This window comes from Arachis hypogaea, chromosome 16 (assembly GCF_003086295.3).
Source record: "Arachis hypogaea cultivar Tifrunner chromosome 16, arahy.Tifrunner.gnm2.J5K5, whole genome shotgun sequence".
NCBI classification, from domain to species: domain Eukaryota; kingdom Viridiplantae; phylum Streptophyta; class Magnoliopsida; order Fabales; family Fabaceae; genus Arachis; species Arachis hypogaea.
Genome location: NC_092051.1, coordinates 8,012,971 through 8,031,621, shown reverse-complemented (window position 1 = coordinate 8,031,621; position 18,651 = coordinate 8,012,971). Strand labels below are relative to the sequence as shown.

At 31.2% G+C, this 18,651-nt stretch overlaps 2 protein-coding genes across 2 annotated transcripts; both read left to right on the top strand.

Moving 5' to 3' along the window:
• The first annotated feature begins 8,580 nt into the window (after positions 1 to 8,580).
• On the top strand, positions 8,581 to 10,217 carry LOC112756359 (uncharacterized). The gene is made up of 2 exons (XM_025804921.3): positions 8,581 to 8,849; positions 9,171 to 10,217. Exons 1-2 carry the CDS (start codon positions 8,726 to 8,728, stop codon positions 9,989 to 9,991), a joined length of 945 nt encoding a protein of 314 aa, XP_025660706.1. The 5' UTR covers positions 8,581 to 8,725; the 3' UTR covers positions 9,992 to 10,217.
• Positions 10,218 to 10,994: 777 nt separating this feature from the next.
• Positions 10,995 to 13,865, top strand: LOC112758745 (putative disease resistance protein RGA1). The gene has a single exon (XM_025807482.3). The coding sequence runs from the start codon at positions 10,995 to 10,997 to the stop codon at positions 13,470 to 13,472; it is 2,478 nt and encodes an 825-aa protein (XP_025663267.1). The 3' UTR covers positions 13,473 to 13,865.
• The last annotated feature ends 4,786 nt before the right edge of the window (positions 13,866 to 18,651 follow it).

Genomic DNA, 18,651 nt, shown 5'->3' with positions numbered 1-18,651 from the left:
TTGGCTGGTGATTCAACTGACGGTGAATCTGAGGTCATTATTTCTGAAGAAATACTTATTGATGATAATATCAGTGATTTTGAAAAACTGGTAAGCTTTGATTATCCGAACTTATTACTTAATATTAACAATTCTATATATTTCAAGGAGCGCACAATTTTCGCTCCAACACTTGAGGTTGTGCATGATGTAAACAATACAATGATGGGTTATCTTGCTGGAGAAGAAAAGGTTTATATTAGTTCCGACTCATTATGCATTGAAGAAGGAAACATGGAATCTGAATTGGATACCATCACCACTGATCTTTTGAACTCAATTAATTGTTCTGGATTGCCTACCCACCAGTTAAAACTCAAATAGTAGGTGTACCTGTTATGCTATTATGAAACATTGATCAATCTATGGGTCTTTGCAATGGAATTAGATTGCAAGTAAGACGATTAGGTAATCATGTTATTGAATGCGTTATATTGACAGGTGACAAAGCTGGCCAAGTTGTTCTCATTCCTAGGATGAACATGATTTCAAATAATGAGACACTTCCATTTAAGTTTTAACGGAGGCAATTTCCTTTGATTGTGTCCTTTGGTATGACAATTAACAAATCGCAGGGTTAAACACTTAATATGGTTGGACTTTTTCTGTCAAAATCGGTGTTTACACATGGACAATTATATGTTGCATTATCAAGAGTGAGATCAATAGATGGACTGAGAGTATTAATATAAAACAATGATTCAATCTCCAATAGATGTACTTTAAATATTGTATATAGAGATATTTAATAATGTATGAAGTTATTTTAACAAAACTCTATCCAAAAATTATCCTTTGATTTGAGATCTATAAAATATCATATATTTTTTAGATTTTCTAAATTAATACACCAAGTCTTTAGTTTATTAAAATACTAGAATGGTGTAATATATATGAAAAATAAAATATATTAGAAAATATTTATTTGTCAGTAATTTTATTGTCTATTAGGCAAATATAACATACTTAATATTTATTTTGTCCTGTCTCTATATAACATTCTAAATTATTATGTAAATAATATAAAATTAATAAAAAAACTTTTTATGGTACGATGTTATCATTTTCATACGTACTATGTAATTTCAAATTATTAATAAAATTTATTATTTATAACTTTCTAAAAATTTAATTATATTGTTTTAAATTTATTATTTTATTATATTCGTTTCCATGAAAACTTTTTAAATCTATCTTTTAATATAAGATTCTACTTCCAAATTTTTAATAGTTCTGATAGGAAAAAATGAGTTTAAATTTAGTTTGGATGGAAGAATTTTGTTTTTCTTACTAATTACAAGTTCGAAATATTTGCATATATTCAACCATGTATTTTTGTGATTGCTGATGAACATGTGTTTTAATTTTATGTACAGTGAAATGAGTAATTATTTTTTGTGATATAATATGATATTTAGAAGTCTCTTAATATTAATAATTAACATGCAACAAATGATTTCATTTTTTTAAATTTCACTAAAAAATTGTTTATTTTTAATTAATTCGATTAATGACAAATATTATATTAGGTATGTATAATTTATTTGGATTATAATGCACATGATGTTAGAAAGACATAATGTAATTTTTAATTCCCGTGCTTAGCACGGGTTCATTCACTAGTGTATATATAATCAAAGGTAAAGAAATGAAAGACGTGGTTGTTATGCATACATGCATATGTATAATGGTTACACGTTTCATTAATTAAGGCACATTGCCACCATTCATTAATCATATCATTATCTAATCTTCATTCTTCTTTCTTGGAACCGAACCAAGATTTAAAGAAAGGAAAGAAAGAGAGATCCAGGGTGAGGGAGAAACCGTGACTCTCTTCGATTTTTTCGGCTTCGATTTCTTGAGATTTGTAATTCCAATAAAAAATTTAATCCGATAAAAATGTTTGTATTTTCTTTCTTTTCATGTTGACGTTACTTTTATTCAGTGGAAGTTGACGGTGACGTAGCTCTTCTTTTCTTTGAGTTCGGCCAATTAGAATTCTAGGAGACATAGACGATTTCTGACATTTTCTTTTTCAGCAGCTCAGTCAGAAAATTTTTCCAAAACTTCCATTGTTTTGATTTCGTATGAAGGTAGGGGATTTTATTTTAAAATTAATTGTTTTAATTTATGAATGCCATTAAAGTTTAATGAATAAATGCAAATAATTTATAAATGTCTCGTGACTGATTTTGTTGTTGTGAGTGATTAATTGATGAGATTGAATTGCAACTGGTTGAATTGAGGCTGTGACTGATGTCGATTTTCTAATTTTGATGGAATTGTTTAAAATTCTGATTTATGAGATTATGCTGAATTGGTTGGTTGCGGCTGAAAATTCTGATTATTGAATTGGAAAGTCGGTTTGATTGAATATTATGTAAAATTATTTTCTTTTCTTGATTTGGGGTTACTTTGATATAGAAAATAAATCCGCATTTGAAACAATTTGAGATAGTGGGAATGAGTTTCATTGATTTATAAAAAATGATTCTTTTAGTCTTTTGAAAAAGGTTTAAATTTGAAATGGTTTTGAAGTTGGTTTGAGAAAATCATGGTTAAGTAAGAACTGGTTTTTGTATGAAAGAAGAACTTCTTGTAAATAAAGTAGTTTCGGAGGTTTGAAAAATGTTATAAAGAGTGATGGTTTTAAATAACAAATGATTTGATGAGTTCGGTTTATTAAGAAAATGAATATCTGCCACAGGAGAGTAGAGAACAAAGATAAAAAAATGTATTAATTAAAGAGATTGTCTGCCACAGGAGAGCAGATGTGACATTGTTTGGGCCTTAGTGCCAAATGTAAAGTGGAAACGCCTACTTACTGAGAACTGTTTTCTAGATGTACGCTTATTGATTTGGAAAGTCACACTATATGTGGCCTAGCCGTACGACTTATAAGCACACTGTATGCATCTGGAAAGTCGTACCTGGGACTTGTACCCGGGTAATGTCGGGAGCGGATAGGCAACTGACACATGAGCTCATGGCCTGCACTAGGGATAGACATGCATCATGTTGTTTGCACATTTGTATTTGGTTGTGTTTGCTTGTATTACTTCTCTGTGATTGTGCTGTTTGACTTGTTTGTATGTTGGTTTGGACCTCTTACTTGTGCTATTAGTTTGCGAATGTATTGAGGTGTTTAAGAATTGATGTTGTGATTGTTGAGGATTAATTATGTGACTGAGAGATGGGTAATGTGACTAGTTTTATATTTAAAATTTGATTTGAGTTTAGGGATTTCAAAAGAGGTAATTAGTTAGCTAAAGTAAAACCAAAAGTATTTTCAACAAGTTTTGATAGAAATATATATATATATAGTAAAGTTAATTATTTGTATTTTATTTCACTACTTTTACGGCATTTCCATTATCTACTGAGAACGTGTGATTTGTTCTCACCCCAAAGTCTCCTCCCTTTCAGTGACACGGGTTCGAAGACTCAATTTGAAGCTGCGGGCGATTATTAGTCTTATTTGAATTAAATTTATGTGTTGAGTTGCTTTCATAGAATTCTCTTGCCTTTGTTATTAAGTTTTTATTTTATATAGAGGGATATGAATTGTATCTGAGTTTCGTCTGAATCTTTTTGTATAATATTTATTAATATTAATAATTATGTGATTATTATTATTTGAAGATCTTTAAAATGTGATTTTAGTTAATAGAAACAAGATTTTTCGGCTATTCTTAAAAATTGAAACGCGAAATCGAACTAAAGGCTCAATATTAAATAGTGAATAAGGAAAACAGGTTAGTAACGCCTCATTTTTTGTACGATGACGTGCTAAAAGTTAGGGTGTTACACTTGCAATATCAATATATTAATAGTAAAGTGGAGAAAAAAATGTAATATTATATCAGAAAATTTTTTAAATTATAAGTGTAATTTATGATTGAAATCATAATTTTAATATTTTAAACGGGATGATTTTATTTAGAGAATTCATAATTCAAACATAATTTTTATACACTTAATAGCTACATTCGAGTTAATATATTTAATATTATATTTAAAAAACACAAACAATGCACATCATATTATTTATTTATTAATTAAATTATTACAATTTAAATTAATTTTAATAGAATAATTTAAAATTATAATTTCAATTTTATCATGTACATGACACGAGTTATTACACTTGTACATATAATAAATGAGATTATTCACATACTTATAGATAGGGGTGTCCATGGATCGGATCCGATCCGCATATCCGCGGTGTTTATCCGAATCCGATTTGAAAATTGCGGATATGGATCCGATCCGCAAGGCTTTCGGATCGGATCTACACACTAATCGGATCGGATTGCGGATTTTGTGTTGATATCCGCATATCCGCGTATCCGCAAAAATAAAGAAATAAATAAGTAAAATATTCTTTTTATGTTTTATTTTAACTAATAATTATCATATATGTTAAATTATTTTAATTTATTATACAAGAAAAGTATGTTTAATATTATTTTAAGAGTAAACATATTTAAAAGAATAGAAAAATAAATTTTATTGATATTTTTTTAATAAAAATAAGCTTTTAAAAATATTTTTGTGTTTTGCGGATATATCCGATATCCGATCCGTTCCGATCCGCAAATGTGCGGATCGGATCCAACCTTAAAAAGCTACGGATATTGGATTCGATCCGATGATTGTAGTGCGGATCGGATCGAAATTTTGGCCATATCCGATCCGATCCGATCCGCAGACACCCCTACTTATAGAAATTTCTAAAATATTAAGACTGATTTGTATTATTTAAAGATCGTGGGGGATGGGACAGAGATTTCCATTCGGGTCCCGCAATTGTCTTAGAAAAATTTCTTCTTTCATTTTCATTTTTGTGAAAAAATTTTCCCGTCTTTGGGATATCTATTTGGGATAATACTTGTAAAAATTTTTGTATCTTAAAGAATTTTGCTACCCCTAATTCGTATAAAAAAAAGGTAAGCTAAAAAGATAAAGAAGTTTTCATCGATATTATTTTATCATTCAATTTTTTAAAATAAAAAGTAAATTAAATATGTAAGGGATATAATTTAAATAGTTAAATACTCTACATATAAAGAATTATAATAAATTGACTTGTATGAGATAAAATAATAAAATTTATAATAAAAAATTATAAAAACTTAAATAAATAGAAACAAAATAAAAAAAATAAAGGAGATAAAGCATCATGACAAATAATAATATTTTATAGTTTATAAAAAAAATCAAAGAGTATAAATAATGTTTCATAGAAGAAAAAAAGTATTACCAAATGAAAGAACAATTAATAAAAAATAAAATTTTCCTATAATATATATGACTTTTTACTTTGAATAAGTTATAAAATACAAAAATATATAAAATAAAAAGAAAACAATGAAATTATTCTTTTTAATAAATTAAAAAAATATTCACGATCATATAATTAATAGTGGCCATATAAACAATAAATTACAAAAAAAAATTTAATAGAAATATTAGATTTAATATTAAAATAAAAAATATAAACAATGAATAAAAATCTGAAATTTAAAATTAAAATATTTAAGATTAAGAAAGAAAATGTCAAAAAACTTTCAGTAAACAACAACTTAATCACTCAAATATTAATGTGATAATAGATTGAATCAAATAACATATACTTAAATTAATTAAATTAAATAATTGATATAATTAAATAATTAACATAATTGGTTAGTTATAATTAATGTGATCAAACAAAATCTTAAATAATTTAATATGTATCTCAATCAAATCAAATAAATAATTAACTATAAAATTTTAAAAGTTAACGAGCTATAATTTAAGGGGATATTTCTGTAAAGACGCCTAAAACGTCTTTTTGTAAAGACACTTAACGTGTCGTATTATTATTGGACGTATTAATGAACCGGTTATTTTTTAATTTCTTAACAAATTAGAATAATGCCGATTTTTTTTATAACAATAACAATAAACTCAATTTTTTTAGGGATCTAATTGTATTTTTAAATTTGTAGGGATTCAAATTTATGTAAAACAAAAAGTTAGACATATATTTGTCTTTTTATCAAAAAATTTAAAGATATTCGATTTAGATTGCGTAACCGGGTCTAATAATTATAATGCAGACAATTGGATTTATTATTGTTGCTATAATAAATCGATTTTGTTCTGATTTATTAAAAAATAAATTATTAACCGATTTAATAAAAATGTTCAATAATAATATGACATATATAAACATCTTTAAAAAACAATATTTTTAATTTCTTTATTAAAAAACAATATTTTTCTCGTACTCACATGAGAGGTTATCAAGTAAATTGTAGATACCCAAATCTTGATGTCCATTGTTACCTCGAATCTTAACTATATGATCTGAATTTCTGTCGAATTACTCACCTCAAAAGGAAAATAAAATCCTAAAATGATTGAATAAAATATTGAAAGTATGAGCCACATGTTGGAGAGTATTGGCACCAAATATCCCACATCAAGCATACTGACATTTGGAAGATATGGAAGAGTCGCTAATGGAAGATGAGGAATTCTATGACAACCAAAACTAATGTTACCATCTCTAGTAGAGAACTCATCTCAATTTTTATTTATGGCCCATCTGTCATAAAAAATAACTTCACATCATCTTTTGCGTCATAAACGATAAATAGGAACTCAAAGTATTTCTCTCTTCTCCATTAGAAGGAACTAACTTTAGTCCATGTTGTAGTCCCACTTAATTAATTAATTAAAATACTTAAAATTAATGTAATTGATTTTTTAATAATATTATTTAAATTTATAAATTTAAAAATAATTCACTATTAAAAAATATTAATATTAAATAAATTCATATATAATAATAATACACAATATATAATTCGGGATTACACTAATTTATAGTTTTGTGTTTACAATTGCTAATTTTAATAATATCGTTAGCATTTTAAATTTTAAAATAAAAATAACTAACTCAACTAAGAATTATTTTGTAAGGTGTGAAAATTAAATTTATTTTTTAATGTAAGTAAATTTAATTAATTATAATTTAATATAATAATATAAATAATATTCAATTATGATATAAATAATTAATATAAATCATTAATTAAATAAAAATTTAATTATTTAATCTAATTAATTATTTTTTAAATAATTAATATAAATTATTAATTAAATAAAAATATAATTATTTAATATAATTTTTATTATAATTATTACTAATTTAATTATTATTTCATTATTTAATATAATTATTTAATTATTTCAGATTTTATATTATTATTTTTTAAAATAACTTGCTAAATGGCAAGTTATTATTGGTTAATTTGAGTCCCTATTTAGAGGAATTCCCTCACATTGAGACCTGTACAGGAACTCATTCATTCTCTCCTCCAATAATTAGAGTTCCTATGTGTCAGAAAAAAGTGAAAGAGAAACTCACCATTGTAGGTGCTCTGAAAAATCTTTTATTTTTCTGCTTTCATGATGTGTAATTAATGTTGTTTCATTTTGAAGCATGTATTTGGTAATTGTTTCGGTTTTTGTTTGTTGCTTTTTTAATAATTGAGGAACATTTTTTGATCTATCATATATTGTAAGTTAATAAATCTAATTTAGATGTTTTTAGTTAAAATTCTCTACAAAATAACATTAAGTTTGGATCCGGACATACATATATGAAAAAAATTAGTAGTATTCTTATTTTAGAGTAAATAGTTAGCAATGATAATTAAATATAATATAAATCAATAATAATTCATATGAAAAATATAAAAAAGTGTTTCTAGAAATCTTAGCATATTTTACATTGATAACTAATTTTTATAATTGATTTTAGTATATACTTAACGTAATTGCACCTGAAAAATGGCAAAAGGACATGCCATCAATTGGCAAGAACAATAAAAAAACTACATCACAAGAGTTACTATATTTTTACTTATATTATTTTGGTTCATAAATTAAACTCATCACTCAAATATAAGATTATTTACTTGGTTGTCAAGTTGGACTGAAGGTTCATTTCTTAAAAGAGGTAGAGGTAGTTGACATTGGTAAAAGCCTCAAGACTCATGAATGGAGTAGAAGAATTTTTTGGGTGCTACAAAATGTCATCTTGTTTGAACTTTGAAGGGGAATCATTTACATAATCGGATGAAGAACACTAACTTCAAGAACATAAAAAGAGATGACATGGGCTTGAATCTTTACCCATTAAATATTGTTAAATATTTAAATGAAGTGTCATAGTAATTTATTTCTGGGTGTACAGATAAGTATTTGCCTAAAATAATTAGAAAATTTTAAATTTTTGTATTTTATACTTTATTTTTTTTCTTGTGCAAAAAATTAAGTAGATTATAAAAATAAAATTAATTAATATTTTTTAGATAAATTAATAGGAATAATATTTTATTCATTTAAAATTTTTTAAATTAAAAAATAATTTTTATTATTTCTTAATCTATATATTACTGTCTAAATTGGGCACTACTTATTTTTATTTTTTTGGACACGACACTAATTTTTACAATTCAAAGGAGGTGTTTTTGGGCGTTTTGAATGAGACTGTTGGGTCTAAGAACCACAAAAAATGGGTATGGGACCCGACCCGGAACACAGTAAGATGGAGCTGTGGTTCAGTGTGACTGAGGTAGAAAGAAAAACGAAGGAAAAACTCTGAAAACCCTAATCTTTGATTATGTATCGTTATCTCTCTTCGATTGGCCATGTCCGTGGATCTTCTCTCTTTTCTCTCGTCGCACCCAAACCTTCACGGTCTCTTATCTCTGCCTTCTCCTCAGGATCTTTGCAAAACCACATCGGTAATGTCCTGGTTCTCTTTTTTGCTTTCAATTTTTAACCCATCCATGGATTATGGCATTTCGATCTTATTCGTTAGAAATTTTGCTTATTGATTAGTGGTTTAGGGTGAGTGTTCTGGTTGGTTGGTGAATTGTGTGTTTGGAAGTTTATAACCTGAGTTGTTTGATATGGATTTGTGCAAAACGTTATGGTTATTGTGTTTTTAGTTGAAGTTTCAATTGTTATTCACCGTTTCAAAATTTGCAAGTGAGGGTTTAGTTTTTAGGGTAGTCACTAGTCATGAGTGTAATAGGGTCTTATTCGAAATTTTCATGCTGCAGAGCATGTTAGAGGATTTTCAACTGGTGAATCGGATCCTAATCGTCCCTTTTCGATGCTGGATAGATTAAATGAAAACTCGAGGAGTGGGAATGAAACTTTACCGGATGCCATCCGGGATAGGGTGATGCGGAACATGAATGGAAGTGGTGCTGAGAATGAGAGGAGTTTCAACCGTCAACCGGATAATCTTCCTTTTTTCATGCAGAATGGAGAGAACTCAAACTCAAGAGGTGCCAATTATGCTCAGAATAGGAGGGGTTTTGGCCGTGATTCGGGTACTCGTCCTTTTTTTATGCGGGATAGGGAGAATCTAAATGTAAGCAATGAGAATGATGGTGAGACCGAGACTGAGAAGAGTTCCAGGCCTATGGATTTTGTGAGAGGGGTTATAGATGAAGATGGCCAGGATCATCTTCAGGTTTACAGTAATCAATATGAGAGAGACGCCGATTTTGTTCATATAAAGATGCTGCGGAACAACACGTTTGTTACCGTAACAGATTCTAAAGGGAACATAAAGCTTAGCGGCTCTGTTGGTTCCGTGAAAGAGATGAAATCAGGGCAGAAGCTTGCTAGGTATGCTGCTGAGGCAACTTCAGAGGTTGTCGGGCGAAGGGCAAGGGGTTTGGGGTTGAAAGCTGTTGTTATGAAAGTGAATGGATTTACTCATTTCAGGAGAAAAAGGCAAGCAATAATGAGCTGGTTGGAGGGTTTTTTGGATTCTCGAGCGGACAAAAGTAGAAATCCGGTTGTTCACATTGAAGATACCACTAGAAAGCCTCATAATGGTTGCCGACTCCCAAGGAAACGAAGAATTTAGATTTGGTTAGTTTGATGGCTCAATAAAGAGTTTTTGTAGCAGTATGGGAAATGCTTTGTTGTTGTTCTCTTTATGTTGTTGATGGGCTATATCATTCTCAATTGAAGGTTATGGATCTGTTACTTGTTGATCTGTTTTTTTACCATTCCTTAGTTTTTACATGTGACACCATGTTTTGCATAATTCAGATTGATGATAAAGTTAACATGACTCTTTTTGGTAACAAGACTTTCTTTGATGATACTGTTGAAGCCATATGTTATTTCTAACATTGAAATGCCAAGTTTGATTCATGAAAGTTCCACCAAAATTTTACTTTTGAACCTTGGTGCAATCAATAATTATGAAGGTTAGGTACTACAAGTTGGTATTTTTCAAAGAAAATTTGAAGCTTAACAATAATTATCTATTTACCAAGCCTTGCAGTTTAGAAGGAAAAGGACTTTAATGTTGATGGGTTAAGCAAAAAAACATGATCATATCAAGTTATATATATTTATCATTGTCTGTGAAGTATGTATTCAATGCAGAATGTAGTTAACAAAAACGATGTGACAATCTTATACGGGGTGGAAGTGTTTAATATAATTGTTTAGTTATAGTCAAAGTATTCAAATAAAATATTAAATAATTTGATATTTATTTCAATTAAATTAAATATATAATTAATAATAATATTTTTAAATATTATTAATCAAAATACATAATACAAAAAAATCAATGTAAATTAAAGTAAAATCAATTTATTTATTCTAGTCAAATAAAAAATTAATGTAATTTATTAGATATAATTAATCTGATCAAATAAAATATTAAAAGAATATGCATGCTATTAATTAAAGAAATTTAATTCTAATAATATATAATAGATAATAGATACTTGCGAGTTAAGCTATCTAATAACATACATGCTATTATTTACTTTGATATCTAAGGTTGATTGTGTAGCCTTAGTCACATTTCGAGTTCTGGACTAGCATTTGGTCCTCTTGTATCAGAAACTATGCCGGAACCTGTCCCCTTCGGCATCATGGAGAGACTGATAGCAGATCTTGCTTCACCTGCACTTGATGAAATCCGTTTGAAGGGCGGTTTTTCTGACGAGATGAATCAGTTGAAAGACACTCTTTTATTGGTCAAATCTGTGCTGCTGGATGCGGAGAGAAAGCAAGAAAATAACCGACCTCTGACGGTGTGGCTAAGGGAGTTGAAAAATGTCCTCTGTGATGCTGACGACTTCCTTGATGATATTCAAACCCAAGTGTTACGGAATCATGTGGATAGAGCCTCCAAGGTACAGCAATTCTTCACAACTTCTAATTCTATTGTTTTTCGCGTTAAGATGGCTCGAAAAATGAAGTCACTGAAGAAGAGACTAGACATGGTTGCAGCTGATATGAGTAAGTTTGCTCTAGAAGCAATTGATGTTGATAACCACGTTTCACATAGGAGCAGGGAAACGACCTCTCTCGTTGCTGCAGATGTGAATGTGATAGGACGGGAGATCGATAAAGAATTTATCATAGACCTCCTAATGCAGCAGAATCCTGAAGATGATGACGAACGTATCCCAGTTATTCCCATTGTGGGGACGGGAGGAGTAGGAAAGACCACACTTGCTCAGCTTGTCTTCCGTGATGAGAGGGTAACTCAGTGTTTCCCATTGAAATTGTGGGTGTCTGTCTCTCTGGACTTTGATATCCAGCAATTGATTGTTAAGATCATCAACTCTGCGAGTTCTCATTTGCGCCAACTGAATTTAAAAGAACTGGACATGGAGACTTTGATACGTCTCTTAAAGGATACGCTTGCTGGTCAAAAGTTCCTGCTTGTCTTGGACAATGTATGGAATGAAGATCGTGTTAAATGGATGGAGCTGAGATTTTTAATTGAAATGAGCAATAAAGGTGGTAAAATCCTGTTGACAACACGGAGTTCTAAAGTTGCTTCTATGATGGGTACTGTACCCGCTTACAAGCTACAACCTCTTTCCGAAGAGAACTCAATGTTTCTGTTTCTTGAATGTGCATTCAGAAACAGGGAAGAGAAAAAGCACTCGGATTTGGTTATGATTGGAAAAGAAATTGTGGGAAAATGTAAAGGGCTTCCTTTGGTCATCAGAACACTGGGGAGTCTACTACTTTCTAATCGTACCAAGCATGAGTGGGAGTCACTGAGAACTAATGATATTTGGAATTTGGAAAGTATTCTTCCTGCACTTAAACTCAGCTACGATCAAATGCCAACTTATTTGAAGCAATGTTTTGCTTTGTTCTCCCTTTATCCAAAGGGTTATATTTTTCTTAGTTCTGATGTTGCTTGTCTATGGGGGGCTCTAGGTTTGCTTCTACTGCCAAGCCAAGGTAAAACTTTGTTAGATGTTTCAAATCAATATTTGAGTGAATTGAGTTCCAGATCTTTCATTCAGGTTGTTGAAGACTCTGGCACTTTCTTTTATTTTCAAATTCATGATTTAGTTCATGATCTCGCATTACTTGTTGCAAGAAATGAATGCGTGCTAGTCAGTTCAGACATGCAAAATATATCAGGAAATATTCTGCATCAATCTTATATTGAAGATGATTTGCGTGGCATTTTATTCTCACGAGGAATATTTCGTGTGAGAACCATACTATCTCCAGTTCATGGAGTGGGAGCCAAGGATGAAGTTTTGTTGAATGCATGGATATCAAGATACAAATCCTTGCGATTTTTGGATTTGAGTGATTCTACTTATGAGACTTTGCCCCAGTCCATTGTGACGTTGAAACATTTAAGATTTCTCTCTCTCAGGAACAATACCAAAATTCAGAGGCTGCCTGCTTCAATTTGCAAACTACTAAATTTGCAATCTTTGCTTCTTGATGGGTGCACAAAGCTTGAAGTATTGCCACAAGAATTGAGAAATTTGATCAATCTCCGACAACTGGGGATAACCACAAAGCAATCTGTTTTGCCTGAGAGTGACATTGCAAAGCTGAGCTCTCTTGAATATTTATGTATTAAAAAATGTGACAAGCTGGAGTCCTTGTTTGTAGGGAGAAAGTTGCCTAATCTTCGAACTTTGGAGGTTGATAGTTGTGAGAGGTTGAAGTCTTTACCACTTAATGTTAACCATTTTCCTCAATTGGAGACTTTGGTAATCAACAAGTGTGGTGATTTGGACTTCTCTGAGGAAGTGCGGAACTCTACCCTGAGACTAAAAGTCCTTTATCTTCATTCTTTGCCACAGCTGGTGGAGACCTTGCCTAGTTGTTTTCAAGGATCGGCAAGCACATTAGAAGCTTTGGCTATTAAAGAGTGCAACAGGCTGGAGTCACTTCCTGAATGGCTGTCAACTCCAAGTTCATTGAAATCTCTTCAAATAACAAATTGTCCTAATTTGAAGTCTCTCCCCAGTGACCTTCATCGCCCAGCACTTAAATCATTCGAAATCAGTGATTGTCCTAGATTACAGACGACTCACCAGCTCAAGATGTAGACTATTGGCAGGGGATATCTCACATCAAGAAGACATCATAAAAGGAAGATGAAGAAAAATTGGAGGAAGATCCAAGTCTTTATTGCTGAGATTAAACTATAAGTGCCTTTGTTTGTTCAAGTTTTCCATTTTAAATAGTTGTTCTTGTTTTGTTTTCCATAATGTACACTTGATCAGAACTGCACTTGGATTGTCTGTTTGATGTACGACATTATGACAACCTCTCTTTTAGCTTCGTGTCTTCTATTCCTGTATTGTTCTTTCCCTCTCAAACTGCAATTCAGACACTTCTGCTTAGTGTTGCCTTCTTTGAAATTTGCTACTAACTAAATGTAATGTTACAACCTCAGGGAGGGACATCTATGAGAAATCAAGCTTTTTTTTCTTAATTTATTTTAACCAGTTTGTTTAACATGTTTGAGCAAATAGACAATGAACATTGAGAAATTATGGAAGAATTTAGATAGCACTATTTGATTTAATGTGACAATCAAGACTGATGTTCAAGTGTCTTGTGTTTTTCTTGTTCCATGATGTGCAATTAATGTTCTCGTTTCATTTTGGATGATGTCTTTGATGATTGTTTCAGTTTTTGTTTGTTGTTTTTTGTAATAATTGAGGAACTTTCTCTATCATATACTGTAATTTACTAAATCTGATTTAAATGTTTGTCTTGGTTGAAATTGTCTGCAAAATAAAGTTACCATAAATAGGGGCATACATATATGAAAATTTTATTTAGTTTGCTAAAGCTATATTGGAGTACATAGCAATTATAATTAAATGAAATAGAATTTCTGTGGCACTCCATCACTTGTGATCTGTAAAATTTCTAAATATATAATTTGACAAGTTGCAGATTCAATCAACAATTACACACAAAGAGGCATATATGTATACATTCACAACTTGCAAAATGAAAATCATGATTGGGATTGTATAACAAATGTAGCACCGTTTACTAACAACCAAATAATATCGGTTAATTTTGAAAATCTGAAAGAACAGAATAAGAAAGAAATGGTGGCTGCCAGAATTCTATGTGGAATAGAAAGGCAAAAGAACAATATATAGGAAGAACAGAATTAGTCAAAAATGAATAATACAAATACAATAGTTAAAGTGATTAACTACTTTTCTTACTAGCAGCAGCGGTTTAATACTTGTTATTCATCAAGGCAAGCTAACAATTATCTAGATGGTTATTAATGTTCACAACAAAGTATTTAGTTGCAAATAATCACAATGGATGGTAATTTTGTGTGTAAATAAAATAAGAAGATGCTACATTCAACTCAAAACCTTAAAATGTCAAATTAATGGGTCTCTCATCTTATAAACTTCTCACTTTTTCTTACTTTCTTTGATGTGAGACTAACTTCATGCACTCTTCACACTTGCAACATTAACAGCATCTAATGCACTACAAATCATATACCACTACTTTTGCACCGGAGGAGTATCATTATCAATGTTATATACAATTAATAGAAAATAATACCTAAGAGAAAACTTTGCCTAACCTAGGAGAATAATCAATTACATTCAGAAACAATAACTGTCCACTTCCATCAAGTAATCTCCAGATCTTGAAGATCAACAATGAAAATGCACATGTGAAATGCGAGATATCTTGTGCCAATCCTCTCCATCTTGTGGATTATATTTTTCATATAAGCTAGGACAACCTATCATATCCAGAGATTCAAGGACTGTGAGGCGATCATCATTATTAGGAAGAGACATCAATTTTGGAGCATTTATGATGCAAAGAGATTTCAGGACATTCATACGTGGTAACCACTCAGGAAGTTCTTCCAGCATCTTGCAATCTTTAACCCTCAAGTACTGTAACGTGCTTGCAGCTCCATGAATCCAACCAGGTAAGGTCAGCACCAGTGGCAAACACTAAAGAGAAAGAAATTTTAACTTGGAGATGGAGTTTTTATCCGGATGTATATCTGACAGTTCCAGAATTCCTTTCTGGCTTGATGTTCCCTTTACTCAAATTTTTGAAAGAGTAAGGTGCCCATCGTCCTTGCCGCCAAAGGAGCTCCTCCACGTTTCTTGACAATCTCCATTCCTATCGCCAACAAATCTGGATGTTGCGTTTCTCTGTCCGTAAAAGCCCATTTACAAAACACAGAAAATAAATCCTCCAGAGGAAGACCCTTCAAATTGTGAGAGTAAATGGAATCCATCATGGAAGCAATTGCATAACTACGTGTTGTCACTAGGATCTTACTTCCTTCAGCACCCACTTGAATCAACCCATTTACCACGATCCTCGTTCCATACATCATCTAAGACCAGTAGGAACTTCTGATCGCTAAGTTTAATTCTTAGCAGATTTGTCAATTGTTCCATTTCTAGAGCATTTAGATTCAGTTGGCTGGCAGAAGCAGCCCCCTGGGGAGAAGCACCCCCCTTGGAAGAAGCGATGATTCTGATAATTAATTGCTTAATATCAGACGGCACAGCTTGGATGTATGACAGGGTTTCATTCAAGTGTTGCAGGTGTGGAAGAGCTATCGTTGAAGGTAAAGCACTCTCATCATCTCTATCGTGTGAGTTCAGGTGTGAAGAGAAGAGAAGAGGGATGAAGAAAGGAAACAGAGGTGAGAGAAAATTTGCACTCTGAAAATTGATCATGTCAAAAATGAGCATTCTAACTGATTACAAGAATGAACAGTATTCTACTTATAGTATCTACTTTGCTAAGCTACTTAATTTACCAGTCTTCTAAGTTACCAGTTACATACAAGAGTCAAGACCTTCTAGTTACTTCTAACATCTAACTGACTATACAACTACTCTAGCTAACTGAGTAATACATCTCAAGTAACAGTAGGCCTTTATATACACCTACCACATTACAAATTTCTTTATATGCAGGAGAAGAAATCTTCCCTATTAGTGATCCCGCTCACAATGGTAGTTTCAATCATGATTGCTGGGAAATAGGCCAGAAGAGATAAAAAGACAGAACAATTGAAATGCTTAGGAGACTATCAACTATCAAGTCAGCTTTAGATATCCATTGTTGCTTCCAGTCTTCAACTACTTGACCTGGACAACAACTGTCGGATTACTCACCCAGAAACAAAAATAGAAATACGTGAAAAAGAAAGCCATTCCCACTTTCTTTGAGAGGAAAGTTTTCACATGTACGGACCAAATAATCCCTGGAATGATTGTGTAAAGGACGGAAAGTGACATAAAGTAACCATTTAGTGGAAAAGAAATATTAATTATCAGTGTAACTAACTATCTTTTAAAAATTATCCATAAAAAATAAATAACTTTTTATAAAAATAAATATTTAAATTAAAAAGTTGACTAAAAATTAAATAACTTTTGTTTTCCATGCTGTACACTTGATCAGAATTGCACTTGGATTGTCTGTTTAATGTACAACATTATGACAACATCTCTTTTATCTTAGTGTCTTCTGTTCCTGTATTGTTCTTTTTCCCTCAAACTGCAATTCAAACACTCCTGCTTAGTGTTGCCGCCTTTAAAATTTGCTACTAATTAAATGTAAAGTTACAACCTCGGGGTCAGGGAGGGACATCTATGAGAAATCAATCTTTTTTCTTAATTTATTTTAACCAGTTTCTTCAACATGTTTGCTTAGATAGACAATGAACATTGAGAAATTTTGGAAGAATTTGGATAGCACTATTTGATTTAATGAGAATTGATGCAGGGTACTAAGTAGTTGTAAAATCAGGACGGCAATGAATGAAAATTCCTTCAAGTTGAATAGAACTGAAAATTTTGGTTGTAGAAATCTTTGGAGAATTTTATCAAACACAATATTTGATTCAGTGGTTATTGATGTAACGATTTCATGCAGTTGTAGTAGCATAAACACTCTTGTTGAAGTTGGACATTAAGAGGAATGAGACACATTAAAAGAATGATATTTATGGAATGTGTGATGAAGATGAATTTTTCTCTCATGTATCCCAACACCCATTCCGTGACATCTTTCTGCTCACCATTATCTGCCAACTTCATGAACTTGAAATCCATGAGGGACTGGCAAATGGCACTCATATTCTCTACTACCCCAGAAACTTTCACTCCAACTTTCTTGCAGAAACTCACCTCTTTTCTCACATCAATAAGAGACTTGCTGAGGAGTGGTAACTATGATTGCAACATCTACTCCAGTTGCATCAAGGCATTGAACAATTGAAAAAAAAAAAAAAACAAAGAAAATCTAAGTTTCCACTTTCAGTCAATAATCCAATATGACCTATAGTGCAAACAAGTATAAAGGATGTTGTATTGTTGTATAATTGTGTCATTATTAAGCATAAAATAGAGGAGCAAGAAAGAATGTTTTTAAGAGAACAAACAATTGTTGTGGCAGCAAGACACGCTTCAAAGTTCTAACACCACTCTCACCACATGAACTCCACTCTTTCCTCTGTTATGCTAAGATGTGTCAACTGCTCACTATAATGCATTACATTGATGGTCTCTGTGATTTGCGTGTTTAGACTTGAGTCTAGAATAGATTATGACTCTTGATATTAATATAACCTTTATTATTGAGTCTGATGTCATAGGAAGGGAACATGATAAGGAAAGGATCGTGAAGCTCTTAATAGAGCAGACTTCTGATTATGATGATGATGATAAACATGTTTCTGTTGTTCCCATTATACTTTAGAAGGTCTTTCTCTAGATGATTCATTATTTTTTGTTTCTTAGATGGGCTTTTAAAGAAGGAGAAGAGAAATGGCATTCTAATTTAGTAGTGATTGGAAAAGAAATTGTGAAAAAGTGCAAAGGAGTTCCCTTAGCAATAAGAACATTAGGAAGTTTACTATATTCAAAATATGAGATAAATGATTGGGAATCACTAAGAGATGCTGAGATTTGGAATTTGCCACAGAAAAAGGATGACATCTTACCTGCATTAAAATTAAGCTATGATCAAATGCCATCCTATTTGAGGCAATGTTTTGCTATGTTCTCCCTTTTCCCAAAGGATTGTAGACTTACCAGTGTTGATGTTGTTTCACTTTGGAGTGCACTAGGTTTGCTTCCAACACCAAGCAAAAATGAAACTTCACTAGATGTTGGAAACCGATATTTGAGTGAATTAATGTCAAGATATTTTCTTGAAAATATTTCTGGCTGTGGCACATCTTATCATTTTTGT

What these genes read in the sequence shown, in the direction of transcription:
- LOC112756359 (XM_025804921.3), top strand. Translation starts at nt 8,726, where the DNA reads ATGTATCGTTATCTCTCTTCGATTGGCCATGTCCGTGGATCTTCTCTC. An exon ending in ATCTTTGCAAAACCACATCG is followed by an intron (nt 8,850 to 9,170) that starts GTAATGTCCTGG and finishes TTCATGCTGCAG; the next exon opens with AGCATGTTAGAGGATTTTCA.
- LOC112758745 (XM_025807482.3), top strand. Translation starts at nt 10,995, where the DNA reads ATGCCGGAACCTGTCCCCTTCGGCATCATGGAGAGACTGATAGCAGAT.